A 12,569-nucleotide genomic window follows, 5' to 3' on the forward strand; every position below is an offset into this window, starting at 1 on the left:
CTGCACAACCACTTTAACATATTATAGTTACGGGACTGAAATGTGTAAGTTTCATCATACTAGGCCAAGGGAGTTGTGACTACTCTGGAGCATGGATGGCTTTATTCTGCAGAATGAATATGAGCTGATATGTGATAAAGTAGAGTTAATCATTGGTCTATAGTCATCAAGCGCAATGTAACGCCACAGAACTTGCATGGACTACCCTGTTAGTCAAGAGACCCGATAAAAGTAAGGACTCATTCTCAGTCTTCTTAATTTTCTTGCAGGAAAAAATGTCCGGGCAATTGGTTTTAACCAAGCTGTGGGAATTGATTCTACTAAAAGGTGGTTGACCAATCTGCCTTTTTTTTTTTTAAACATTTTTTTTTTTTTATAATACCGCTAGGATATGTAGTTTGAGGACTCTGCTCTCCATATTCACCCCAGACATGGTATGCTCTTTAGTCACCCCTATTGGTACACTTTCCCTCCATATTCACCCCATTTATGCTCTTTCCCACCATACCCAGGTCATCTGAAGTTCCAGTAGAACAGAACTGTACTGTGCATGTGTGCATATGAATACCATAGTATACTGCTACTTCTTCATTACATAAATACTATTTGCCAGCATTAGTTTCACTTACCAGTGACAATGAAAGGAATCATAAAGTAGCACCAAAAGACAGCAAATGTCAGTGAATATTATTCCATTTGGATAGTAACAATGAATATATATAAAAAATTATATATTATTGTATATGAATGATAACAGCTGCCCTTGTAGTTACAGGACAAATTCCCTGAAATTCATTATACAGAAAGAGTGTTGCATTGTGAATAGTCTGATTTTAGATGTAGAATAAAAATTCTATTACATTTCGAAGAATCTAACGTGCATTTGCAAATTTTATTTTGTCAACTCCAACCAATGACATCACTGGGACAAGACATGGGTGCTTGGGTATATATCTATATGTATATATATTTAATATCTAGCCTTTAGACTGCTACTGTCCTGAATGGATGACCAGTTTATACATCCCTGGATTTTCTTTAAGTAAAATGTCAGAACATTAATGCTATTTATTACATGAAATCTTATTGGCCTGGTCTGTATTCACTAGCAGTATATCTGGCAAGTCTCGGTGCAAAAGTGCAACATGGATCAAATGGCACCAAGGAAACTAGTGGGTTAAAAACTGACCTGCGTAGAAACCTTCATGATCATCAAGAGGTAGACAATAACAATTGTACATTTGTAGAGAAATGTGAGGCCACAATCCTGGAGAGATGAATAAGACAACAGTAAGAACGTGGAAGGGAATAGATAGCTCAAAATTAAGATTGTTTATCTTACACCTGCAGTACAAAGTTATTCACTTTGGTTTATTACATTGTCCTACTCGTAACACACCATGAATAGGTTGGTGGTCACTTGGCTCCTTTGCCATAGGATAGACTCCGTCCGGCCCCGTTGCAGTTTTTAGTTGCTCCGGTGGAGCAGATTGCACTGTCCTGCAACAGTAGCTCTTGGGAATTTTTTTTAAGCACCAGACAGCTCCTTATGAGCCAATTTAGTTCATATTTCTAGTAATCCGCCCTGGCCTGGACTACTAGATGCTCTATCCTGGCTACCACCAACAGGGGCTGCCTCGGTTGCTCCTGATCCTTCCTCTCCTGAGGCTTCTACAGCTGCTGCTCCTCCACCACCATCTCCTTGAATGGTACCTTCCTTTGCACTATTTTGCTCAACGTGACTGCGCTGGTGCTTACTCAGGTGATCGCTGCGTGTGAATCTTTTAGCACAGAGCGGACATGTGAATTTCTTCTCACGTGTGTGGGTGCGTACATGGCGCTCAAGCTCATCGCTGCGTGTGAATCGCTTGCCACAGAACAGCCAGTTGCAGACAAATGGCCTTTCTCCTGTGTGCCATCGGAGGTGAGCCTTCAGATGTGATGCTTTGCCATACACTTTACCACAGCCCGGAATATGGCAGCTATGCACAGGCTTCCTCTTCAGGCTTGCTGCAGAAGCTCCTAACCTTTCAAGCTCCTGGCAATTTGGACAGTCACATGATGGACGTCCAGAATTCCCATATGATGATGTTCTTTGGGGCTTTAATGGCCCTGGTGCCTCAAGCAATGGACTAGCTGTCAGAAGTTTTGGCTTATACATGTCAGGACCCAAGGAGTGTTGAGATGATGAGAGCAGATGAGCAGATGGAGAAGGACTCGAGGAAGGTGATATAGATGGAAACCCCACGGGAGCATAGTTTGCAGGTGTCAAAGTGGTGTATTCAGAGCTATACTGGTTGCTCATGCCTGTAGGACTTGTCACAGGGGGTACAGATGCCGTCAGCCCTTCTGTTTGTGATTGGTTGCCCAGCCAATTACTATTTGGATGCATATCCCACCATGATCCTCCTGTGCCTGGGGGTGAACCAGAGATTGTTGGGTGATGAATTCCAGTTTTATACCAAGAGCTATACGGATGTCCTACATCTAGGGATGTGTACACCCCTGGAACACAATCTGCCGTTGATAGACTTTTGGGTTCTTGACATCCTGAGGAAGTAGAAAAAGAATGGGAAAAGGATCCGTAATCACTTGCATAACTTGACGGAGCAGGTGGAGTACCACATGGCGTCATTAGATTACCTCCTCCCAAATAGGCAGAGGAATAGCCGTCTCCCATCAGTTTTGTGGCACTAAAGTCATTATTTGGACTGTAGGACTTCTTTCCTCCACCTTTTGAAGATGGCACAGAATCTCTTATAGGACTTGAGCCTCCAAACTTGTTGCAGGCAGCAGTTAGCATTGCTAAGGGGCTAGAAACGTACCGGGCTTCTTCCTAAAACAGAGAATAAAATAATTACTAAAGAAAATGACATACTGAAAATGACAAAAACTGAAGGAATCTAGAATACATATATAGAGGTTAAGCCAAATGAGTCTTTGGTAGCAGTGGAATAGCATTAGTTGCTGAAAGCAGGTGCTGTACCTTCTCTTAACCATAGTAGTGTGCCAGTCCACATTAAAGGGATTATCCAGCAAAAGTCTTTTCCTTTCAAATCAACTGGTTTCAGAAAGTTATATAGATTTGTAATTTACTTCTATTTAAAAACCTCAACTCTTCCCATACTTATTAGCTGCTGTACGTCCTAATGGAAATGTTTCTTTTCAGTCTCACACAGTGCTCTCTGCTGCCACCTCTGTCCGAGGCAGGAACTGTCCAGAGCATTAGCAAATCCCCACAGAAAACCTCTCCTGCTCTGGACAGCTCCTGTCTCCGACAAAGATGTCAACCCCTTTGGGGTCTCGTGTTACTGTGCCTTCACACCTAGCGACTTGCAGCGTAAATTAAGCTGTGAGTCGGGTAGGTCCTGGCAGATCACTTTCACTACATACATGCAGCGGTCTGAATGACCGCTGCGTGTATGTAATTCTGCCGGCCCCTTAACCCCTTCAGCTGCCGCCCGGCTCCTGCTCCGCTCCCGCTCTTCATACATTACCTCTCCTCGCTGCACGGGTCCCGGTGAACTGCTCTCCCACCCAGCCAATCAGTGTGTTGCCTTGCCGCAGCCACTGATTGGCCGGGTGGGAGAGCAGTACGCCGGGACCCCGTGCAGCGAGGAGAGGTAATGTATACAGAGCGGGAGCCAGGAGGGAGCAAAAGGGGCTAAGGGGGCCGGCAGAATTACATACACGCAGCAGTTGTTCAGACCGCTGCGTGTATGTAGTGAAAGCGATCTGCCAGGACCTACCCGACTCGCAGCGTAATTAACGCTGCGAGTCGCTAGGTGTGAAGGCAACTTTACTTTAGCTTTGCTGGCTGCATTAGGGCACTAAGTTTAGACAGGCTATACATATGTAGTAGCCACCATATCTGATTGGCAGCATGCTTTGTCATCTGTGTAGGGTGCCATGGACTGTATGTCGGAGAAGGACTTCCTATCTATTGCTGGGTTTCCTTCATGTGAACAGTAGTAAGCGGCAATGCAGTACACTGGATGCATTGCCGCTCCTTTCATATTCACCATGCCATGAAATGGGTCATATGTCCATTGTTGCTCTCGCATAGTCCACCAACTGCAAAAATCTCTCCAAGGCCAGTCTTTATGCAGAATTGCCATTGATAAAGGCTTTGGTGCAGTTATGATGACATATTTTTATGATCTATTTAAGTAAATAGATCTGAATTGCAGTACCACACACAACCTGAGGACAAGGGTCGTGCTGTTTTTGCAAAACAGCTCTGCTTTTTCTAATCCTGGAGATCCCCTTTAACATATCTATAACTTGCATAATTCTCTTAGTGGTTTGTCTCTCTTAGTTTTTAGCTTATATTACCTACTATTATCCTCAGTTTATTGAGCAATAAAGCTTTTTGAACATATAAAATTCAGTTGGATATAATTTCACATATGTATATTCTTTCGGGCTGTAATGTCTCTGTTTAGTTAGCGGGGCTTTATTTGCACTTGTGTCTAGTGGCTTCTGCCAAAGGGTAAGCCCATGTATATTTGTATGGTTACAAGACACACAAGAGCGCCTCTGTTTACATAAATACAAAATGTCTCAGGGGTGGCCAAGACCTGGCTCAACACTTGTCACTACACTACTGCTGCTACTTGTTCAATTTCCCACAATTCATTCTGCAAAACCAATGGTCTATAAATTACATGGGGACTATTTTGATTATCCAAATAAGAGAAGAGACTGCTAAGACTGGTGTGCATTTAGTTTTATGCGCACAGTTTAAAAGAAGATACAAGGAGGGGCGGATTAACTTTACCATAGGCCCCGGGCTGTTCACCTAGCCTGGGCCCCCCCACCCCACTGTAACTATGGTGGCACTAGCCTGGCGTTCATAGTACAGGACAGATAATGACATGATGTCCTGATTTGTGCAAAATTGCCATTAAAAAACTGTGATTTTTTTGCAAATCATAGCAGAAGTGTAGCCAGGAGACAGTACACCACTGAAAGTATAAGTCTTTTTGGGTGGTCATGGGCCCCCCAGGAGCTCAGGGCCCCGGGCTGCCGCCCGAAACGCCCCTATTATAATCCGCTACTGGATGCGAGTAAAGAGATATTCCCAACAAGACAAAACACGTGTGTGTGTGTGTGTGTGTGTGTGTGTGTGTGTGTGTGTGTGTGTGTGTGTGTAAATCATGTAAGTCATGGAGCAGTCAAGTTACTATCTTATTCAGATATTTTGTAGATACAATACCAATCAGAGCTAACCACCAATATGGGCGCTGACACAGCTACTACAGCAATTGTCAACCAGCTTTTATAGAACTTGGAATACTAATTTTCTTGATTATAAAACATTACATTCCTGACTTCCATATTATTCGAAACTATGCATTCTAACTGTGTGGGGGGTGAAAATACCGCCATATTGTTACTCATCTTTCCTAGACAACAGAAAAAAGGTCAGCTCCGGGTCACTGTTACCAAACGTTGCTAGTGAGTAACAGACAATGGTAAAGGCATAGGTGGGTACTGGGGAATTTTGGCTTGAGACTGGAGAAGACTGCATTCCAATGATTTTTTTTTTCTTTTTACAGATCAGCTGATCTTCTGGTCTGGCAGACAGTCGGTCCTGTTCATTTTTTGGGTCCAAACACGGGGGGGAAAAAATTCTGCTGTAGGCCACATTCACACTCTGTATTTGTTAGTAAAACAACAGCCGCCGTTAACAATGCGAGATTGCATTTAAGCGTGTAGAACAGCAGCCATGGTGTATACACTACGGGCGCACAAAATAATTGACAGGTCTATTTTGTACGACCATTGTTCGGTGAACAGCGGCCGTACAAAATAGGCTGTGCTCACAGTGTAAAGTACGGTTCCTGGCCGTACTTTACATTGTGGTCTATGGCAAATTGGCGTGCGGGCACACCCGAATGTGCCCGCATTCCACTTTAAGTCAAATGATGTTCTTCCGGCTGATACTGCAGTATCTACCGGGTGAACATGTCAGACATCAGCTGATGTTCTCACAGTGTGTGAACATGGCCTAATCTTGTACCTGACCCCATATCCGCAGCAAAATTGTGTTACATTTGGAAGAAGAGCGACAGCTATATGTAGCAAGTTTTGTCACTTACAGCAGAATTCGAGCCAAAATGAAAAATCCGCTGCAGGCAGGGGGGGGGGGGGGTATGAGAACATAATAAAAAAAAACTATACTTACCCGTCCCCATACCCCTACAGCACCACAACTCCAGTTTCTCCTAAGTTCTGGTGTCATAATGACCCAACATGAAGAGCTCGCTTAGCCAGTCACTGACTGGTCGTGCGAGCACTCCTGAGCAGAGTCAAGACGTTGCAGGAGTCTGAGATCCAGGAGGTTGGCGAGGGGTCTGTCAGGGGCAATAGGGCATGGGGACGGGTAAGTATGGGTTCTTATAACCCCCTACTTGCAGCAGATTTTTCATTTTGGCTGGACACATTTCATTTTGGCTGGCACAGGTTTCATCTATCTTTAATACCAGTTTAGTGGTATAAATCAATGTATATTTGCAGGGGGCTGCGATCATGCCAAGCGCCACTCACTTGTTCGAAGGTGGTGAGCGCAGCGTTAACTCATTAAAAGATTGCACATTTTTGTACAACTGTGTTGTGTGACAATTTGCAACTTTTTATGCCAGAAACCTGGTAAATATTTTTTTTTTTTTTTAATAATCCTTCATTTTAGCATCTCTATAAGACAGCTCTTGTATAAGAAGTGCTAAATGTTACATAATATAGCATAAAAACTGTAGGGACCAACACCTATAAACAGTTATTTGTGAGTTCAGCAAAAGTTACAAACCTGGCTTGAGTCTATGAATAAAACTGCATAGCCCATCACCACAGGGCAAGCTTTCATATAAACAGCCGAGTGTGAGGATGCCTTCAGCAGGCCAGCCTGGTAGAAGAACATCGAACTGTCCCATCAGGTTACATTACAAGGTGTTTACAAGTAGAATAATACCACCCTATATATAGGGCTTCCACAAATAATCTCGGCTGAAAATTCTGGCCTTTATAGACCTCAAAGCTCTGGCTAATATTTGCTAAGCTAGCGTCTGAGGCTGCTCATTATCCACAGAATCTGAGGCATGTTCCTGCTGGGTTTATACAATTTATTTTTAATATTTTTATGATCCCACCCAAATCTATCCCCACCTTAGTCTCCAAGTGTGAATGTAAAAATATCCCCTACACATAAGCCGAGCATGGGGCGCTATTAACCATGAAGGGTGCTGTGTGCAGTCATTTTACTAATCAGACGGCATGTTAAGGGGTTTAGCTGCTTATTTCTGCCACTTATATTAGTGACAGAGCGCTAGTTATTTGCATGTGTGTGTATTACATTAAAGCTACATGGAGACTTGTATACGTTACAGTGCAGTGCTGACCGTTGTGTTATAGTAGTGCTAACCAGCAAAGTCACAATGCCAAACACTATTAGCTGAAAATGAGCAGCTCCACAATGCAGTCCTAAGGCTGTGTTTACACACATTGCAGTTTCATTGCAGTACTAAAGGTGTTTTTACTGAAATGATGCAGTACTGCAATGTGTGAACATAGCCTTAGTGTATGGGTTATAATTTTATTAATAAAAAATGGAATATAACAGGTGATCTCCAACATACAACCACAGCAAACAGCTCCCTGTATCTCATCTTCCTGGAGCTACGCAAATGTGTAGAATTGCAGTCACATCTGACTTTGTAGATTTTTATTGTCGGAGGTTTTAATCTACTAAATACTGTAAAGTAGCCATTGCACACGTGTGCCCATCAGCGCTACAAGATAAAAACCATGACACAAGGCCTTATTACCACGTTCTGCACAAAGTCCATATATCTGGTCATTATCAGATTGCCCAACATAGGATTATGATGCCGGGAGCTCCGAAACGGACACAGACGTGTGTCTGTATATACGTAGTGTGCACGGAACTTGGGAATACGGCCTAACTCCCCAGATCTAAGCATCCTGAACCCATATCAATGTGGTTAATAGCAGTCACATCTGAGTGTTAAAGGGGTTATCCAGCACTTCAAAAACCACTCCTTCCCCCTTACTTCAATGGAACTGAGTTTCAAACCACACCAAACCTGGAGACAAGAGTGGGGCAAAAGTGGCCATGTTTTTGTAGCACTGGATAACCACTAAGGTTAATGGTCCCCATTCCATATTAAGTTCTGTCTTGACAACCTGAACCAATAGCTCCCTGTTTGGGTCATCCTGGGACCTAAAGATAATAATATGGCCATTTGTGGAGTCCCTTACAATACAGTTAGGTTTTAACCTAAAGACAGAAACATACATTTTTATATAGATAAACCAAATGCACCAGTAACTAGTATAGCACTGTACTAGAAATCCATATATACAGTACAGTATGTATTAAGAGATAGATAGATAGCTTTAGTGCCAAAAATTTACATAGCAGCAATAAACCACAAGACTAGACTATAAAGACAACACAGAGTAACTAAGGATACACAAAAAGGTTATAGACTAAATGTTTACTTTTTACTATAAACTTGGTAACTAAACTCTCGCAATTTACAATTTAGGAACTTCTATAAACTTCTCAAAATGTGAAAAGTATACACAATAAACCTATGCAGACCCACTGACTAGAGCTACGCAACAGCTCAAAATACGTTCAAGCACTGCTGAATATCCGAGGCTGCAGTCAGTGGGAGAGGCGACAGATCTTTGACCCCTCATAGACCTCAGTTGGTGACTGTCAGCAGTCAGGTTCCTGAAGCTTATTGATATACATCACTAGCACATCGGATTATGATAAGAGGAGGAAGATGAAGGCCAGATCGTGCTTCCCCAAAATATAATTTTATTTTATTTTTTTAAATGTTGCAGTTTGCGAAGCCAGGTGCCAAGGTCAGAAACACAATGGCTCCTTAAAATGGATATTTCTGACTTATCCCCCAGCCACATATCTACAGCGGATTGCTGGGTACTACAGGCAACGTGTCCTCCTTTGTGCTGGGAATGGGGGGGGGGGGGGGGTGTTAGTGGTTAGACCCCCAACCGGGGTCAGCTTTTAATTCCCTTTTCTATTCATAATGTTTTGGTATATTTTTTTCTTGGTAGAGATTTGTATTAAAGAGCATGGTCAAGTGGGCTGTTCAGTCCAGATGGGTGAAATGTTTTCCAACATTATACTAAGTGTATGGCATATATTCAGCTAATGAGCACATTAGTCATTAGTAGCCAGTTCTTCTCTGCCGATTCAGTTGGTAACACCACAACTAGATCACCAGGTCACACTATGGGCCAGGTCATACTAGAGTCCTGACCTGGCCCCAGCAGAACTGATGATGTCAGCACTATTTTGCACACTTGTTGTACAAGCAAAGCAAACCTCAAATTTCCAAGTTTCTTTGCATGCAATTTATTTGCACCCAATCAAAAACACATAAAAGCACATTTTTTTTTATAAGTAAGAGGACCATATTGCATCCATAATAAGTTTTTTTTTTAACAGCTCCAATAATTACAGCTGAAATTGCTCTGGTAAATGAAAGCTGGTTGCTATGGGCTTTTTGCAGATAAAACAATGTGTGAATACAGACGCGTTTAGGCGCGTTTTGGAAGCCAAAGCCAGGAATGGATTGTAAAAGGGGAGAAATATCAGCCTTTATGACCTGATCCCTGTTTATGGTCTGTTCCTGGCTTTGGCTTCAAAAATCTGTCAGATAAATCTCTCTGTGTAAATGCACCATTAGTGTGCACATTGGAATTCTTCACCCCAAGATGGTCAGCCTACTCAGGATATTGGTATGAGATTCTCATTGACATGCAGACAAGGTTCTAATGCCCCCAATAATTGGGTTTCATACAGCAGGTCTCATAAGGCTTAGCTACTATTCAGACATGCTGACTATTGACTATGAATACAATCTGCCAGTCACAGTTGTATTGATTCAATATCTGTCTGTACACTATATACATATAACATTCAGCTCCTATAGCACCTATAGAACCCACTACTGTATCGTCATCTCTTTACTAGATTACCTAGTGAGGCTGTGACAATGCAATAAAAGATATTACTACTAAATCTTCAAAATAAAAATAAAAATCAAGCGATACAAAATAAAGAAATAGCTCTGAATTGTGGTGAGAACTTTCCAACAGAAGTCCTGGCAAGTATCTGTCATTGTGGCATGCTGAAATTAGAAATGAGAGCGGTTAATTCAACACTGCTCATCCCTGGGAACATTTGGGTTAAACTGGCTTCTTCCTTGTGCTTCCCTTTGAAAATGCTCCTAACCACAGTTAGGAATATATATTCCCCTTAGAGGATTTGGGGAGAAAAAAAAAATAAAATAAACTTTGTTGTTTCCGGACCCAAACTCCCATTCTGGTTAAATCCGCAAACTGAGTCCTCATTTCTGGTTGAGAGGAGAGACAGGATTCTCAAATGGTGAGTTCTTTGATACATTAACCCTAATGCAGCTAGAGTCTGTCAAGAGGTTAGAGTAATTCCCAATATTCCGCAGATAAATGCATCTATCTAATGCTGTAGTAATAGTGAGGTGGCCAATGATGATATGGTAGTATATATGGCACATACAGGTGTAATCAGTCTACACACTAATAGTATAATTCACAAGCGCTCCTTAATGGTGCGTTCACACAAATTTATCTGACAGATCTGTGAAGCCAAAGCCAGGAACAGACTATAAACAGGGAACAGGTCATAAAGGAAAGACTGAGATTTTTCCTCTTTTAAAATCCATTCCTGGCTTTGGCTTCAGATATCTCTCTGTGTAAACACACCATTAGGCACATGTATGAGCGACCATTTACAGAATGAATTGCAACATAGTAACAAACATGGTGTTGTTTACAATCCATATAAATGTCGCATAACCTGCGACTATATAACAACTCCTGTTTCCAATAACAGATATGAAATATGAGTGCAGGCAGGGTATATTCCCTTTAGTCATTGGCACCATCTTAGTATGAACAGGAAAGATTATTTTTCAGGGGCAAAAATGTCTGCAGCAAATCTTCATTATAGGAATCCTAGAAAATTGTCTATTTAAAAAGGCGAACTACTAGGCATAATGCTAAATTATACTTACAGTATGCTTACGGCTCTTCTGGGAACCAGGGAAACACTTTTTTATATTCCAATGTAAAGAATTTCCCTGCCTATACTACCTGCTGTGTATCATCCCCTATATCATCCCAGCATCCCCTATATCACACATACTGGTAATCACCTGCTATCCATAGAACTTCATTCTAACACATAAAAGTCGCATATATCTGTGCCATAAAGCAAAGCTCCAAGACAGTGACATGCAGTTGGATGAGACAGTGATGTGTGGCAGCTATAACCCTATAGTGTCAGGGAGAGGCAGGGCTGGAAGTTACCTCTAACATAGGTGATGCCATTCCCCTTCTTGTGCACCAAGTGTCGCAGCTCGTGTAACTGGCTGTATGGAGCTCTTGTGGTCCTGACTCCAGAGAGAGGAGCTTCTGATCCACCCACTGCCCCAAGGCTTATTCGGCTGCACCTCTCCTGCCCATTTGTGTTTATTAAATGCCCCTCCCCCATGAAACCAGTAAGGGGTAGGGTGTGTGTCTAGTTGGTATAAGGTTATTATCCTATTTGGATCTAGGGGATACATGTAAATATGTGAATGCTATAAAGTTAGGAGAGGATGCCTGCTATGTGTTTGATGCTAGGAATGTCTGCTGACCTGACTGAACAGCTGCCCTGCTATATACATTCTATAAGTGGTATTAAAAGGTGCATGACATGTATAATAATTTTCGTGATAATGACCGCATTTGAGCGATAATTGTCTCGTGTAAACACAGCGAACGATCAAGCAATGAGCGAGAAATCGTTCATTTTGATCTTTCAACATGTTCTCAAATCGTCGTTGATCGTTCACTAAAAAATCGCTGATCGCTTCGTGTAAACACTCATTCACCGATTTACCCTATGTGTTAGATAGGCTTAAGCGATCTTAAAACGATCGCAATAAGGATTCTTACGAATTTTCTAACGATTTTTCCAATGATTTATTCGTCTAATCGCTGATCATTCTAAAAACCAAATTGTTGCTTCAAAATCGTTAAAAGATCGATTGGGCGAATTATGGCTCCATGTTAACGTAGCTTTATGTCTATAGATTGAATTGCAACATTGTAAAAAGCATTGTATTGTTTACAAATAATATAAGTCATAACACAAACCCCAAATGGCACATAGATACTCTGCATAACCTTCAACTACTGTTTCTAATTACATATTAGTCACAGCTTATTCCAAAGGAAACATACAGTGTGGTACATGTGTATAGTGTAAGATGCTTGCTGAATTCGGCACTGGACCTACAGGGGAACATTATTGGTGGACTTGTATGCCAGCCACAAGGTGTAGTGCTGCGAATATGGTGCAGGAGGCAAAAGAGTGTTTCCCAAACTGCAGCTTTCCAGCTGTTTCAAAACTACAATGCCCTGGAAATGATGGCTGTCAGTGGCTGATGGGAGTTGTAGTTGTGCAGCAGCTGGGGAGCCACAGG

The 12,569-nt window shown here is 42.1% G+C and overlaps 1 protein-coding gene across 1 annotated transcript; it reads right to left on the bottom strand.

The window, feature by feature from the left end:
• Positions 1–1,564: 1,564 nt before the first annotated feature.
• SP7 (Sp7 transcription factor) lies at positions 1,565–11,430 on the bottom strand. The gene is made up of 2 exons (XM_069972191.1): positions 11,410–11,430; positions 1,565–2,836 (listed from the first exon to the last, which is right to left on the bottom strand). Exons 1-2 carry the CDS (start codon positions 11,428–11,430, stop codon positions 1,565–1,567), a joined length of 1,293 nt encoding a protein of 430 aa, XP_069828292.1.
• Between the last annotated feature and the right edge of the window lie 1,139 nt (positions 11,431–12,569).

The sequence above is a fragment of the Dendropsophus ebraccatus genome, chromosome 5 (genome assembly GCF_027789765.1).
Source record: "Dendropsophus ebraccatus isolate aDenEbr1 chromosome 5, aDenEbr1.pat, whole genome shotgun sequence".
NCBI classification, from domain to species: Eukaryota; Metazoa; Chordata; class Amphibia; order Anura; family Hylidae; genus Dendropsophus; species Dendropsophus ebraccatus.